General features: G+C 41.0%; 1 protein-coding gene across 1 annotated transcript; it reads right to left on the reverse strand.

The window, feature by feature from the left end:
* Positions 1 to 461: 461 nt before the first annotated feature.
* LOC108711764 lies at positions 462 to 16,214 on the reverse strand. Its single transcript, XM_041587361.1, has 10 exons — positions 16,106 to 16,214; positions 15,337 to 15,723; positions 13,294 to 13,659; positions 11,742 to 12,104; positions 9,722 to 9,829; positions 8,044 to 8,071; positions 6,684 to 6,730; positions 5,601 to 5,638; positions 3,445 to 3,510; positions 462 to 2,072 (listed from the first exon to the last, which is right to left on the reverse strand). Exons 1-10 carry the CDS (start codon positions 16,146 to 16,148, stop codon positions 1,962 to 1,964), a joined length of 1,557 nt encoding a protein of 518 aa, XP_041443295.1. The 5' UTR covers positions 16,149 to 16,214; the 3' UTR covers positions 462 to 1,961.
* Positions 16,215 to 16,507: the final 293 nt, after the last annotated feature.

The following is a 16,507-nucleotide window of genomic DNA, read 5'->3' on the forward strand; positions in this document are numbered from 1 at the left end:
AGGCTTGCTAAACTTTTTTTGATCGAAGGATTTTCCTTCGATCGTTGAATTAAAATCCTTCGAATCGTTCGATTCGAAAAATCCTTCGAACGAACGAACGTTTAGCGCTAAATCCTTCGACTTCGATATTCGAAGTCGAAGGATTTCAATTCGAGGGTCGAATTTCGAAGTATTTTTTACTTCGAAATTCGACCCTTAGTGAATCGGCCCCTAAAAGTAAGTGCTAACATCTTTATTCAAATAGTGTAAAAGGTGATTAAAATGCACAAAATATCGCGTCCCTGTAGAAACTATAGACTTTTTTTCCACACCCTTATCTTAAAATGTTTAAAAAAGACAAGCTCGGAGCCTATGTATGTAATGAGCACCCTGGGGTGCAGCCTCAGGGTACAAGTTGTAGGACCGGAAGGCATCATATGATTGGTTTATATAGATAACTTGGTCCACAGAGGGGCCTCTCCCCAAATCAAAGGTTTAATGATACTTTTTTCAAAAGCGATTACAGCATCAGTTATGTGGATAAGCCCCACACCATCCTGAACGGCATCACATTTTGCTTTCTTGTTTCTTAGTAAAGTCATTTCCATGAACTTTCTCAATCGTATGACTTGTACCTCAACTTCCCCTTTGGCCCTCACACTCACTTCCTTCGGCTGCTGGACCACTTCCCGTTTTTTTTAGCTAACGTTTAGATTGCATTCTAATTTTAGTAGAGTAAGAAATTAAAAAGCAAACAGAGTGACTGTGTTACTCATCGAACTCAATCAACAGAATCTCAGAGTCAAGAAAATATGGGGTTCACTGGAAATGATCTTGACATTAGCAGAAGGTCATAGAAGCTTATGCTACACGACCAGTGACTGCTTTCTGAGCTGAACATGAATCAATTACTAATCAGCCTTATATTGTGAATATTATATTCTATATATACAGTATATTGTGAGTGGGTTCTGAAGCTCAGATAAATGACAGTTGCAAAGTGTAGGAAATAAGCAGAAAAAAGATGGGGAACTCCAGGAGTATCTTTGGATGGTTTCCCCATTTGGAGCTAATTCATTATTGTTCTTTAGTTCTCCTTTAATAAGAGCTTGTAAACCACTGATATAGAGAAGTGATAGCGATGTATAATAATTTCATTTATTACCGCAGGTTTATGGTTTCTTTGCACTGATGAGAATCGTATTTTTTCGTGTCTATTGCCTCCTTCTCTTCCTGTTATCTCTTTATTTCTGCTAGAGTAGAAGAAGACTCATGGAAGTGGCACGTAAGGAGGAGAACTATCTAAAAATCTAATATAACTGAACCACAATATGAAACCTTTTATGCATGCCACAACGTTTGGTTTCAGTAACAACTCAACTAGACAAAGTTAGCTCGAGGTGGGACTGGCATTATCCTTCCGCTCAATATATCTGCTGCTTGGAAATTGTTTACTTCATTATCTCTCATTCTGGATGGCAAGGAAAAGTGTGAAGCTCGGATGAAAGAATGGAATTCCAGCTGCAGGTTGTGCTTGAATATCAGAACAGTTTGGGTCTTGCAAAGAAATAAAAAGGAGAAGATGGAATTGTCCAGTTTCATGTTGTTAGTTGGCTCCACCACAAGTTGTCTTGTTGAATTGTGGATTTAATACAAAGTTCCAAATATCAGACTCCATTCCAGTGTCTGGAATTGTTTTTGGAACTTTTTAAGGAATCGACTCCCAACAAATACAGGAAACAAGCAGCAAGAGCATAATATCTACAGATTCTCAGCAAAAGCACCTGCTGTGAAGTTCTCCGTGTGGATTTTCCTCTGAATGTCATTGGGATATTCGTGCCTGTAATATTTTAGTTTGTGCAATGTCCATAGAACTTCAGACAAATGATGGATCTAGCTCCAAAGACAAACCTATATTTGGCCAGATTCCTTCATACAAGTAGGATCTGATGAGGGTTGAGGCCAGAATTCATAGGACATTCTCATTTTCTTTGCACATCTGCATAAAGTATTTCCTGGGCAGAGTTACGAGGAGGCTTGTGTTTTATTGATGGACGTGTGTGGTCCAGGGTAGAATATACTAATTGCTCCCCCTTAAAGAATAGTAAAGTGGAATAAGCATTACACGGTGACCCAAGTATTTAATACTTCAGGCATTACAGTGCTATATAAGGTTGGTACTTGCAGGATTGTTATTCTTCTGAGCACTGTACCTTATCATGCTCACTTTTTTGCACCCTGGAAATCACAGTTGGACAGAGCTGGGCCAAGTACTTCTGGTGCCACCACTACCATTAGTAGCTGCTCAGTCACCACAATGGCCAATGGGCCTCCTTTCCACTCACAACTTTAGAACCCCCAAACATCACCCCAATCTCCAAATATATGGAGTGCCTGTTAATGCAAAGTGCAAAGTGGAACAGGAGTATTAATGTCAGATTCTATATGGACAAGGTGAAACTGCCTTAGAGACAGAGTCATTTAATATTGCCATTAGTGATGAGCGGATCTGTCTTGTTTCGCTTTGCGGAAAAATTTGCAAAACTTCGGGAAAAAATGTAAAAATGCCAAATTTGGGAAATGCATTAGGTATCAAAACTTATTTTACACACAACAATTTTTCTCATTTCAAAAGCCAATAAGAATTTTTTGTCTCACCCACTTTTTTGTCCAAATGCATTAAAGTCAATGGGCGTTTTTTTTTGTCAAAGTTTACAGATGACGAAATGCTGAATCCATGGCTGGAGAAAAAATTCGCTCATCAATAATTGCCATATTTGTGCATACTTTGTGCCTAACATTGTGTCTGCAATTAAAACTAGGGATGCACCGAATCCGCTATTTTGGATTCACCCGAACCCCCGAATCCTTCATGAAAGATTCGGCCGAATACCGAATCCGAACCCTAATTTGCATATGCAAATTAGGGATGGGAAGGGGAAAACATTTTTTACTTCCTTGTTTTCTGACAAAAAGTCATGTGATTTCCCTCCCCACCCCTAATTTGCATATGCAAATTAGGATTCAGATTCTGTTCAGCCAGGCAGAAGGATTCGGCCGAATCCGAATCCTGCTGAAAAAGGCCGAATCTTGGCCGAATCCCGAACCGAATCCTGGATTCGGTGCATCCCTAATTAAAACCTAAGGTCCTGAATTCCTATTCTGGATTTCAAATATCTACTTAATTCACATAATGCTCATTGGCCCGTCCCAGTAGCCAACTCCTTTCATTAGGATTTTATCTTCATATCTACACAGCACAACTCCTTCTTGCATACGGAATATTTAGGGCCACATTATCTTATAGTTTATTTTTAGATATTTTTAATATACGACAATGAGGTCACCACTTGAACTTTGGGAGGGACCCAAAAAGATCTTTCTGGAAGCCAAATAAGTTCTACTTACACCACTGAGTGTGAGAACCTCTAATTGAGCTGAATGCTAGTATGTGAATATACTCACAGAGTTTGATGGATCACTAGAAGCCCCGGTCATCTCCCCAACAGTTGTGTAATAGCCCATATCAGTCTGCAAGGGGAAGAGAAAGATAACAGTTCCGATTTAAACATGATATTGAGCAATTTCAGAGTTTTTGAGCATTTCCATCAACTTGTGGATGGAACCAAATGCAGCCGCATGTTGGGAAAAAGTAGAATGTGCACCATTTTCTACCAAGAGGAAAAAACATTTGTGTTCCTTAAGATACAAGGAAATGTAGAATTGCTGTAATTGCTTATTTCAGATCCCGAGGCAGCATTTCTCTTCTTCCAATAATCCACCAGCCCAGGTACCTTTCTTCACAACAACTCACCACCCTACGCTTTTGGTGCCCCAACACCCTCTGTGCTGCTCTGGGCAAGTTCATTAATGGAACAGAAATCTTTTGGTTCCTGAGGCACCAAAGGAGTAAGGTAGGACTGTGCTGAAAGATAAAATACCCCAGGCTGGTGCATTTTTGGAAGAAGAGAAGTTCTGGTCTGGAGAGATACCGAGGCCAAAGTTTCAACTTGCCCCAAATCACCCCACATTTCCTGTAAACACTTGTTGTCAGGTGAATTTAGACTGCCTCATGTTTGCCTGACAAGCCAGTGTGTAAGGGGTAGAGGTTGTATATAATTGTGGTGGAATTTGTGCGTCTAGTATTATTAAAGAAGATGCAATAGAGTATAAAGTGTTCCTGAGTTCATGTGCAACATCAAGTTTCCAGATTCCCTTGTGTTGCGATGGTTGTGCAATTTGGCTGTAACTGTAACCAAGAAATTACTGGGCACTGTATTACATGTGCCTGAGCAGGAAGTATCTGAGAAGGAAAGGCTTTACTTGGGGGTGCCAAAAGTTAGGAACCCCCAAGTGTACTTACCTGACACCCCAGGCATGAGATCCTATCATTAGAAAACTGCACCAGCTCAGGATTCTTCCAGTGAGCATCACAGAACAATTTTCTTCCTGCTTCTTCTTTCTTCAAATTTCCCGGGGCAGACACATGCACAGTAGAATGAAATAGCGTCTTTTTCATTAAAGTTCGGCTTTTCGCTCTACTGCTCATGCGAAAGGAGAAAGAAGAAGCTGGAAGACGATTGCTCCGTGTTGCTCGCTGGAAAAAACCCCAGGTAGGTGCAGTTTTCTGCTGTAAGGTTTGCCGTTCCAGGGTATCAGGTAATTAGATACAATCACTTGGGGTGCCTAACTTTTGCCACCCCCGCATATAACATGCCTTTCCTTCTCCTTTAAGCAGGCAATGGAGCGCGTTGGTTGCATCTGCTCAGCTGTATGATCCCCAAACCCTGAGATGCCTACAAGCTGGTGATATGAGTCAAACTTGTGAAACAGACAAAACAGACAGACTGCAGATCACAGATATATCTGTTATTCCATTACTCATTTCCTCACCACTTACAACACCCACCATCTGCCCGAATTAGGAGTCTGTTGTGTAAGAGGTTTCAACACAAGTCACTTCTTTTCTGAGAATTAGTTCCATAATATTGTGAACATTCTGTATCTCTTGATTATTCCAAGTCACCTCTACTGGCTCCCATGTACTGGTCCATACTGTATGTTATCTGACCAATATGCCCATGGCCCAAATGAATGGAGATAGTACCAGGGGCATATACATTATACTTTTGTTTGTTCTATTAATATGAGCTGACAGCACAAAGGATTCAAACAGCAGGAAACAAACAGGAGCTGCAATATGCACAGTACATAGTTACTGGTTGTGTCTGATCAATATATAAGGGTAATAAAATGTAATCATGTCCCCATGGCAGTCTCTTTCAGGGTACGCTGAGGTGACTGTTACCCCAGGGGCCCCACACTCACTATTGGGCTTCTGCTACCCACCCGTTCACCCATTACCAGCCCTCCCCCCATGCATGTACTGCCCGTATACTTACTTTTGCACAGGGGAGGGAGGACAGAGCAAAGGGGGAGGGCCAGATTGCATCTGGTTTGGGGGAGCGAGGGCCGGATCAGGGAAGGGAGCGCAGTGGGGGAGTAAATGGGAGGGCCAGATTGGGTCTGGGTTGGGGGGGGGGCCCACAGGGTTTTTTCCCAGTGTCCCGCTGGCCCAGTCCAACCCTGGTCTCTTCCATAGCCAATAATGTGAACATTACCTCCTGCTCTCTCCGAACCGACTCTGCATCTTCATATTCTAAAATGAATAAATACTTTATTAATATTAGTTTAAAAATTAACTTACACACTTCTGCCCTCAAGAAATATTAAACCCAAAAGGCATTTAAATTGGAACTGTTTGTGTGTTTTTTTAGTATCAGGGGTGCAGGCTATCCGATCTGAGCAACTGATACAAAGAAATCATGATATTTTGTGCAAACACCCCAAAAATAAGTACAGGTATGGGACCTGTTATCCAGAATGCTCGGGACCTGGAGTTTTCCGGATAACAGATCTTTCTGTAATTTGGATCTTCATACCTTAAGTTTACTAGAAAATCATATAAACATGAAATAAACCCAATAGGCTGGTTTTGCTTCCAATAAGGATTAATTATATCTTAGTTGGGATCAAGTACAAGCGACTGTTTTATTATTACACAGAAAAAGGAAATCATTTTTAAACATTTGATTATTTGGATAAAATGGAGTCTATGGGAGATGTTCCTTCCATAATTCGGATCTTTCCGGATAATGGGTTTCCAGATAATGGATCCCTTAGCTGTACGTAAAAAAGGGATTACTTGGGGAATCTATTACACAATATGTCACAGGATTAAGCCCTTAGTACGACAATTACATTTTTCACATATATACATACAGGTATAGGATCCGTTATCCGTTATCTAGTAGATTTAAGATATTAAGATCCAAATTATGGAAAGATCCGATATCTGAATAAGCCAGTCCCATGCATTCTTGATAACAGGTCCCATATCTGTGTATATATATATATATATATATATATATATATCAAAGTGTTAATTATTTTACTAACACTATATATATATATATATATATATATATATATATATATATATATATATATATATATATATATATATATATATATATAGTGTTAGTAAAATATTAACACTTTGATAACTGGAATTAGTAACAGTACACAAAGAATTGTAGAATTGTACATGAATATCTAGACATCTGTAATTATTACGTTAGAGAAAGAAAACATAAAATTCTAGAAACAGTAGAAAATCAAATCTCCTTTATCTGAATTCTCACCTGACGTTACACCCCCCGCATTCATAACGGTCACTGGATCCTTTTGTCTGTTAAACATAAAGTTTAGTCCTTAGAATGTTCAGTCCAGAGTCAAAGTGACTGTTTTAGGTAAAGGGGAATAATCAAGTTACAGTATAGAGAGAAAGGCTGTGTCCATTCAGTCTAAGGATAATGGCATGCATAGGTGTAGCTTTGCTGTGCCGCTATATATATATATATATATATATATATATATATATATATATATATAGATATAGATATAGATATAGATATAGATATATATATATGGAACATGAAATAATTGCTAAAGATCAGAGTGGGGGGCCCACTGGGACTGTTGTGTGAGGGCCCCCTACCGCAACTATAGTTTACCCTGCCTGTCTCCCCCCCCATCACCCCTCGCTTCCTTATTGTGTTTTTGCCACAACCAGGGTCGGACTGGGCTGGCAGGATACAGAAAAAAAACCCGGTGGGCCCCAGCCCTGGTGGGCCCAGGCCCGATCCTCACCAGTTCTCCCCCAGGCCGTATATCTCCATCCCTTGATGCTCTGTGCCCTGAAGCACAGCGGGGGCCCCAATGGGGGGAGTGGGCGGTACAGTGGGGCCCTATGGTGGTGAGGGCAGTGCAGCAGGGGCCCATGGGAGTGTAGGGGCCCCTGAAAAGGCAGCCCTGGTGGGCCCTGCACCCACCAGTCCGACCCTGGCCACGACCAGTAGGAGCGGCTGGAGGTTCCAGAGGCCAATCTGTTTTTTTCCCGGTATCCAGACGACCCAGTTTGACCATGTTAATGTTCTAACCAGCACAGGCCTGAAACAAAGATGTCTGTTTCTTTAGAGTTTAAAGGAGAACTATGAATTTACTATACAGCACATGAACAAGGCTAGAACACCACAAGAGATCATTGGCAAATACAAAAAAACATGGCGTCATGGTGGCTCGGCTCTAGGCTAGAAAGAACCACTGGTCACGGGAAAAAAGTTACAAATTAATATTTAAATAGATTTGGCATTGGGGTGGATTTCCATCCCCCAGTGGATTCCCTTTCCTTGTCTACCCACACTGACCAATACATGGAACGCATCTAACCAAGCACTACAAAGTATCTCGTGTGACATTATCTCTGACCTGCTTCATCTGTGCCACTAAATATGTCCAGAGACCAATAGAATATATGGTTGAAAGGTCCCAGTGACCTCCCCCAAGAAAAATGTCAGTGATCCAAAGAGGGGAAATGCCACCGATCACCCCACTTTGTTAGGAATTGTAATGAAACAGCTGGGGGCTGGTTTGGAGCCACCAACATCTGCCAACGTTTCAGCCAGTGTAGGACATTATATTAGAGAGGGGGGTCTGACTCACTCAGATTGCTTCAACTGTTTCCTCGTCCCTGAAACAACAACAAAAAAAGAGTATAAGAAATACATATTACACAAGTGTTATTGAGTCGACTCGTGCTCTTGTGGGAGGGACCACAGAGAGAGAAATCACATGGAAATCATAGAGAAAACCATAGGGAAATCAGAGAAGGTGAAACCAAATAAGGCAACTTTTACTATAATTGAATAAAAATAATGGTGGTGTGTGGCCCTGTTCCGGAACTTAAGTGAAAAAACATAATCTTAAAGAATAATAATATTGTCTCCTCAAAAAAAAACCTAGTCCAAGGGTAACCAAAATTCAAAAATTACAATATAGGTTAGAAGAGACCTCATAGTAGTAATGCAGTAGCAAAAATAATTATTAAAAAAAATCTTAATTAGGACATGTATAGCCTAACGCGTTTCATGTAAGTGCCCATTAGACATGAAACGCATAAGGCTATACATGTCAGAAAAAAAGATTTTTTTCTTTTATAATTATTTTGGCTACCCATTTGGCACAAAACGCATTATACATGTCCTAATAAAATTTTTTTTTTTTTTTTTTACTTTTATAATTATTTTGGCTACTGCATTATTACATCTAGGTCTCTTCTAACCTATATTGTAATTTTTGAACTTTTACAACAAGGTTCATGTATACAGCTGCAAATGTGGTCGCATTCTAATATACACAAATAGTTCACTTATTTATGTCAGTCATTAAAGGAGAAGGAAACCCCCTGGGCGCAAAACCCCTCCCCTGTGTTGCCCCCCCTCCCCCCTGGCCTACCTGTCCCCCTGGGCAAATGCCCCTAACTTGTTACTCACCCCTCTGCGCAGGTCCTGTCCACGGAGTTCACAGTCGCCATCTTCTCCCACGCGCGTCTTCTTCCTGCTTTGACCGGCGTCTTCTGGCGCATGCGCAGTAGGAACAGTTACCGGTACGGATCTACTGCGCATGCAACGAATGTCACGAAGTGAAATCGGAAAACGTTGTGACATTCGGCGTATGCGCAGTAGATTCGTACCGGTAAATGTTCCTACTGCGCATGCGCCAGAAGATGACGGTCAAAGCAGGAAGAAGACGCGCGTGGGAGAAGATGGCGACTGTGAACTCCGTGGACAGGACCTGCGCAGAGGGGTGAGTAACAAGTTAGGGGCATTTGCCCAGGGGGACAGGTAGGCCAGGGGGGAGGAGGGAGGCAGGGGCAACACAGGGGAGGGGGGGAGGGGTTTTGCGCCCAGTGGGTTTCCTTCTCCTTTAAAGGTACTTGCATCCAAACATGTTCCTTGTACTTCCCTATTGTTGGGGAAAGCGCCATTGCCCGGCTTTTCCTACTTAATTATGCACAAGTGCAGCTACTGAGACTGGGGGAACCTGGTGGTAATTATTAAGGGGGTTATTTATTAAAGTCAGAATGGAAAAATTTTTAAAAATTCAAGGTTTTTTCTTACTAGAAAATTACATTTTTACATTTTTTTACATGATCTATTATATCCCGATGCTACTTGAATCCAAAAATCCACCTTCTCAGACCTGTAAAGGTCCTGTATAAGTCGATGGTGAGGCACCTATCTCAAATTGGAGTTATCTGGGTCTTCCGGGGTTTTCGCCAAGAAAATCCAACTTTTTCTATACACGGGAACCAGATGGAATAAATGCTGAAAGCACTTACCTTTACGTTTAATGAGGCAAAGGATAATCAATATTAGGAGAATAAATATAATTACTGATCCAGCAGCGGCTGCTATGATCTTGGTCTGGTCACTGGGATCAGGTGCAACTGAAAAACATTGAATTAAAAGAAATAAACTTTTCACGCACCCCCCCTCTAGGATCGCTACTGATTGGAGGGGGCATTTCACTGCCCTCCCCAATCTAAGGGTACTTGCTTACAACTGAAACATGAAAAAGTGAAGCGAGATCCCCAAAACAATCAAAACAAAAATAAATTAAAAGTACAAAATCATTTGTTAGGACACAAAGAAGAGGCCTAGCGCGTTTTTGGGGTACTTGCTCATAAAAAGGGGGGATTGATCAATGAGCATTCCCTGGTCCCTTGTCTCATAAGTGATCTAGTATCTATGCAAGTACATGTATTTACAAAAACAGGATTTATTAATTACAAATCATCATAAAATTGGTAAACCACCATTCCATGTCAAGGTAAACCCCATCAGGGTTGGACTGAACCACCAGGTTCCGCATTTTTTATGAGGCCAGCTGAACGGGGAGTGGGTCAGGGCTGGCGGGGGCCCATGATGGCCGGGGCCCACTGGGTTTTTTCCCAGTGTCCCAGTCCAATCCTGAACCCCATATGGTAGTCCCTAACTATTTATCTCTGGTCATAGTATTCAAAGGCTGGCATCTCCCTGAATAGTAGCATTTCTTGGGATAAGTGTCTTCTGACCTGGGCATTGGTTTCATTCAGAGGGCTTAGTCTTTCCCCGACCATTAGTTTTTAGAACAGAGAGATTGCCAAGACCACAGCACTGGCTCTACAGGCTTAATCCTCCCCCGCTTGTGGATTCCCAGGCCAACACCCATTTTTAAAGACATAGGACCACCATTTAAAGGGATGGGTGTGGGGGTGCTACAACCACATATAAGCTTGGCCTACAGCATAACTGCTAAGCTTTTAGTAGAATAACTCTGCTACAATAAAATAATGCAAAAAAGGAGGGTTGTGGGAGCACTCCAAGGCTAAGTAAAAATATATTTAAATACAATGGAAGTGCTATTGATCTGGCCAAATTATCTAGCCCCTTTTTGTAGTTAATTGGTCCAGATCAGTTGCACTTCCATTGTATTTAAATATATTTTTACTTAGCCTTGGCGTTCTCCCACAACCATCCTTTTTTGCATTTACTCGTAGACTCAGAGCCTATGAGTAAGTGCCCTTATAGGCACAAAATGCATTAGGCCTCTATTTAATTTGTCCTAATAAATGACTTTGTACTTTTACTTTAACTTTTCTTTGATAGTTTTGGGGATCTCGCTACACGCTAAGAACACATTTTCAACCAAGTGAAATGTCTTCTAAAGACAGAGCATTGACTTTAGCATTTTATTATCTAACATTACCTCCACCAGGCCAATATCCCACAGACGTCATTTCTTTGTGGCCTAAATACTCTAGAGAATTTACAGAATCGTTGGCGAATTTTCACAGTGAATAAAAATGTACCACATTCCTCTTTAGTAAATATGAGAAGTGTTGTGAAAATTCACCTGATGAATTGAGTTGCCCCATAAACAACATCAACAATTAGGTTATCTGTAAACCAGAGGTACTGCATGCTGCTGGGTACTACTGGCAAAACATCAAAGCCCCTCTCAAAGGAACTTCTGCCATTACAAAATTAACAAGCTTGGCCTATTACTGCTTCTCTGCCCTCATCTGCCCTCATCCTGAAGAGTCTGGTGAAAATATTGTTCCTCAAATCTAAAGGGGAGGCCCCTGCCCCTATATGTCCATAGTGTCCAGTCATGTTGAGAGAAGATTCCAGTATTAGCCCCTCACATCTTCATAAATGAGACCTGCAGTGTGGAATCCATGACATAATATTCCTTAAATTGCTTTATATAGAGTCATGAGATATTTATGTAGAGTCTGTAAGAAGAACGTCCCCTATATAAATGCTGCTGCTATTTTACATTTAAAAAATGTGGTTGAAGCCAAATTCTTTACCTACCATTCATGACATGTAGAAGTGTCCCTGATCCTTCCCCCATTAATGTTTCAATGGTGTTTGCCGCAGTAGATCCACACAGGCGCATTGCCACACGGCAGTAGAAGTTGGTGTTATCCATTCCAATCACCTCTTCCAGATAAAGGTCTGACTGACCCACCAGTCTGGTTTTGCCCCGGTATCGGGGGTGAATTAATTCTGGGTGTGGGTGATAGGCAAAGCCCTCACGTGGGTTCCCAAACATCCAGTATATCCCGAGCCACAAGGGATCTTCATCCTCTGGTAATGTAAAGTTACAGCTGATAGTAGAGGAGTTTGGGAATGTGACCTCCTTTGGCTGCTTGATCTTCATTTGTTTGGTTTTTCCTAAAATAAAAAGAATAATGTGAGTAGATGACAGATGGGGGTTGGACACCAGACCCTAATAAGTTGCATCAGCCCTCAGACAAAAACTTGAAAGGACTGAGAGAAATGAACAGCAGGGAGACAGTTAGCCTGTACCTATAAGGCATGCACATCAGAACCCGGGGGGCCATGTCTCCCCAGAACTCTCACCCCACTTCGAGTCCTGGAAGCTGATGCGGGTGGCTGGACATGGAGCAGTATAAAAACCTATAACTGCCCTCCACTGAAAATTCCACATCAAAGCTGTAGCTTCAGTTATATATTTTTGTGATAAATAAACCATATTTATGCTTTATGATTTGTGATTAACCCCTAAGCTTAACTTCTCACCAGCAGCCTAAAGCTCACTGAGCATGTGCCGTGCCACTGACCCTCTTTATAAAATCCAAGATAATGAAGATCTGAAGGCCTGGATCTGTTCTGTAGAGATGCTGAACCATTGGGTTGGCGCGTTAAGCTCAGTATATAAAATATTCAATGAAAATTTTTCGGGTGTAGTTCTGGGTGTAGTAATAATCATATTATAGAATTGTGATTGTAGGTTTGTTGCAAACCTTTTGACCAAACTAGCCCTGATGTATGGTATCAGAAATAGATTATTATGGCAAATAATTCTGTTACTTTAATGATTTCTCCTTGCACAGGTTATTTGACCGGTCATTTAAAAACTGATCTAGATTGTCAGCCTGGAATATCAGCCAACAATGCACTCAGGGGCATATTTACCATATAGGCACTCGTGGGTCTGCACCTAGGGTGCCAGCATTTGGGGGGGGGGAATGGCTATATGGTAAACAAAAACTAACTTTAAAAAAACATGCCCCCCTACTTCCTATTAAATCTGGCAGAGGTGGGGGGTCCCTCCAGAGGCACCCTGTGGAAGTGAGGTCACGTACATACACCTTGCGGGGAGGAGGGGTCCTCAAAGATTAAATACCGAGGGCAGTACTGGACCTGAACACGCTACTGTATGGGGTACTTACAAAAAGCAACCAATCATGAGAGCTTATATAGCAGAACAATTAACTTATCAAACTGTATTTTGTTTCAGAATATTATTCCATTATATTTGCAGGAGGTTGGATATAATAGACCCGCCTTAGTAACTGAGGTTTTCACCATGTATAAATCATACTTCAGTGACGAATACCTGTAATGATCAGGTTTGTTCCTCTCTCTCTCTGAGTTGTATAAACGTGTCCATCTCCAGTCACTTGTGCCCCACAGCAGTACCAGCCTCTGTCATTGGTCGTCACCCGCTTGATTAGGATGGATGCGCCTCCTTCCCCAGCCACAGAAATCCTCTCTCTGTCCTCTCTTCTTACTGCCCCTGTGCTACTGTTATATATAACTGTCCCACAGCTTTGGAACTGACCAAACCTCCACTGAACACTGGATACAGATTTTTTCTGAATTTTCCTCTTGGAGCTGAGGGAAAAATTACAGGGAATTGTCACAGTGTCACCAACCAGCGCAGAGATGAATGGAGGCTGATGCATAGTCATCTCATTCTCACCTACAGAATAGAATATCCAAACAGAAACAGAAATTAGTTATATTATAGACAACGACAAGAAGTCCTCTTCACTCACGCATTATCAATATATTAAGAACAATAAGACATCATCCCCCATATCTAGGAGTCACTAAGTTTGCCCAAGAGCAGTAACTCATAGCAACCAATAAGATGTATGCTTTTAAACAGGTGACCAGTAAATTCTACCTGCTGATTGGTTTATATGGGTTACTGCTCCTGGGTAAACTTAGTACCTTTAATTACATAACCCCATCTGTGCATAAATCAAACATTTCCTCCCCTTTAAAGAAAAGATGGATTGTGTGTCCACATATGTTGGTAACTTAAGACATATCCAAAATCTCAGGTTGGGGTCCGCTATAGCATCGGGGCTTGCTTCCTTGGTAATTACTGGTCATGTTGTAAGGGGAACTACAACAAACAGCTGTTGACTATTGACATAGTAATAGAATAAAGTGTCTTAAATGGAAGTGAATTTCCGCATTTTGCCATCAGCTAATAAATTGGCGAAACTCCAGTGAAAATTCGACAGCATCAAAACAATTTGGATGCATGTGGGTTTCAGTCGCTTGCGTCAAAACCATCTGTCAACACTATTCGGACGACCATTGACTTTTACACTGGCATCAAAGTTGATGCGGGCGTCAATTTTTGAGTTTTGAAAAACTTTCGCCATTTCGCAAATATCGTGGGAAATTTGCAAATTTTTCAGCAAAGTAAAATGGGAGAAATTCACCCATCACTACTTGGGGCATCACCACTTTGGTCTTATTAACTATTAGGTGCATTTTCAATGAACAATTGATGGAGTTTCAAAAAAATATCTGGATTTGAGTTGTACTCACAGGCCCAATGTTTTTTTGCAATATAATTAGTTGATGGCCCCTTCCTAAATAAGTTTAAAAAGTTTAGATGCATCCAGTCATACTATGTGCATAAGGAACAAAAAACAAAATGGACAGACTTTCATCTTTCCATATAATACAGTATGTTAATGTTAAACAAAGATGTCAATGAAACCTTGAGCAAACAGGGCCCATATAATGCCTTCAGAGGGAAGAATCTGACCAGTGGCTTTGATTGTTCTGCGCTCCTAGCACCATTCTAGGAGTTCCCTAACCAGATCTCACCCAAGGAATTAATAGCCTCTTATGGCACACTTAAGTTGGCCAAACACTGCCAGATATGTTTGTTTTGCGAGATTGCCAAATATGCAGATTTGGGTCTGGTTTGGCCACCTATGTGCTGGACCAAATTGGCCTTTTCCAATCATTAGCACTAGGGCAAAAGATCAGATCAGATAGTGGTGTTTACGGAGGCTTTCTGGACAAGGGTTACATCAATGTGTAAATTCTGTCCTGGTCTAAATCGATTTTCAAACTTCCTAATTAATATTTGGCCTATTATTAGACAGATATCAGGTCGGCAGGCTCGCCTGTTGGCCCCATAAACAAATAAGCTACTGATTTGGTCTGGAGATCCTGAGTTGGCAGCTTTTATGGGCTCATGTACGGTGGGCTTTAAACATTTTACTAATATTGACATTAAACATAGTTAGGCTTTCTTTCAATAGTATGTAACTTTGTTTCACAGTCTAAGAATTTATAAAAATTCCTCATAAGAACAATTTTTATAAGGAAGAGTCTGGTCACTTACCCCTCACAGTTAGCCGGGTGCCTCCTCCATTCTGCCACTGCTCAATGATCGTGTTTTGATTTAGAAGTTGGACCCGGCAGCAGAAGTTCTTTCTATCACTTGTTCTTACACTGGTCAGAGTGATGGTCCCATTCTGAGCCTGAGGATCTCCCACCAGTGACACCCTTCCCTGGTATTCCTGTGTTGTGTTGCCATATCTGCTGTTATATATACGATCCCCACAATAATTATCAACACCAGCTTGAAAAACAATTGCCCTATTATTAATTCCTGTAAGAGTTCTGGAGAAGACAAAACTGCATGGGAAGGTCACTGAGTCTCCAGCAAATACTTCCACTCCTGCAGGTTGGTCTGCGCAGTATTGTCCTGGTGTCCCACACACGGCACCTTCAATAGAAGATTCATTGGATGTTCAACTTAGTACAACTGTGACATAATGAAAACTAAATGAAATTCTAAGCTACTTTCCAAAACATGTTAATGAAAACTTTCCTGTGCTCAAGCCTCAAAGACAGCAGAAGGAATGTAATGAAAGTTCATATATTAAACAGACAAAATAGAAAATGTGCTTACCCACAGAAAAAAACACAGATAGTTGAATTAATGCTCTTACCCTAAATAAACACCAGGAGGGGTGGATGCATGTACTTACCCAATAAGATAGTACGAGAGATGGAATACATGTACTTACCCCAAAGAGATAGTAAGAGATGGAATGGATTTACTTACTCCACAGAGATCCCATGAGGGATAGAATGGACGTACTTACCCCACAGAGAGAGCACAGAGCAGAGAAGGAGAAGACCACACATGCTGAGGAGCTTGGATAACACTTAGTTACTCTGATGCTACAAATGAAGAACTAGATATATTTCAACATTTACATATAAAACTTCCCCTTTTTAACTCTAAGTAAAGACAAAAAAGGAAATATGATGATGAAATAAGATAAAAAGTAGATCTGCATTTATGTCCAGCACCTACTGTGAAGGTTTTATTGGTTTTTATTGGTTTACCTGATCCTCCCATTCCTTATTTCTTCCTTATCTCTTCTCATAACCCTTCTGGCTGACACCATTAGAGAAATGACCAGCCAAAATGGTATATCAGCAACATAAACGGTCTTTAAAAGAAGTGCTTTATTTAAGATACTGAATATTAATTCCAGTTC

The sequence above is a fragment of the Xenopus laevis genome, chromosome 3L (assembly GCF_017654675.1).
Source record: "Xenopus laevis strain J_2021 chromosome 3L, Xenopus_laevis_v10.1, whole genome shotgun sequence".
NCBI lineage: Eukaryota > Metazoa > Chordata > Amphibia > Anura > Pipidae > Xenopus > Xenopus laevis.

What these genes read in the sequence shown, in the direction of transcription:
- LOC108711764 (XM_041587361.1), bottom strand. Translation starts at nt 16,148, where the DNA reads ATGTGTGGTCTTCTCCTTCTCTGCTCTGTGCTCTCTCTGTGGG. An exon ending in CTCTGTGCTCTCTCTGTGGG is followed by an intron (nt 15,724 to 16,105) that starts GTAAGTACGTCC and finishes CTTCTATTGAAG; the next exon opens with GTGCCGTGTGTGGGACACCA. An exon ending in CACCCGGCTAACTGTGAGGG is followed by an intron (nt 13,660 to 15,336) that starts GTAAGTGACCAG and finishes TCTATTCTGTAG; the next exon opens with GTGAGAATGAGATGACTATG.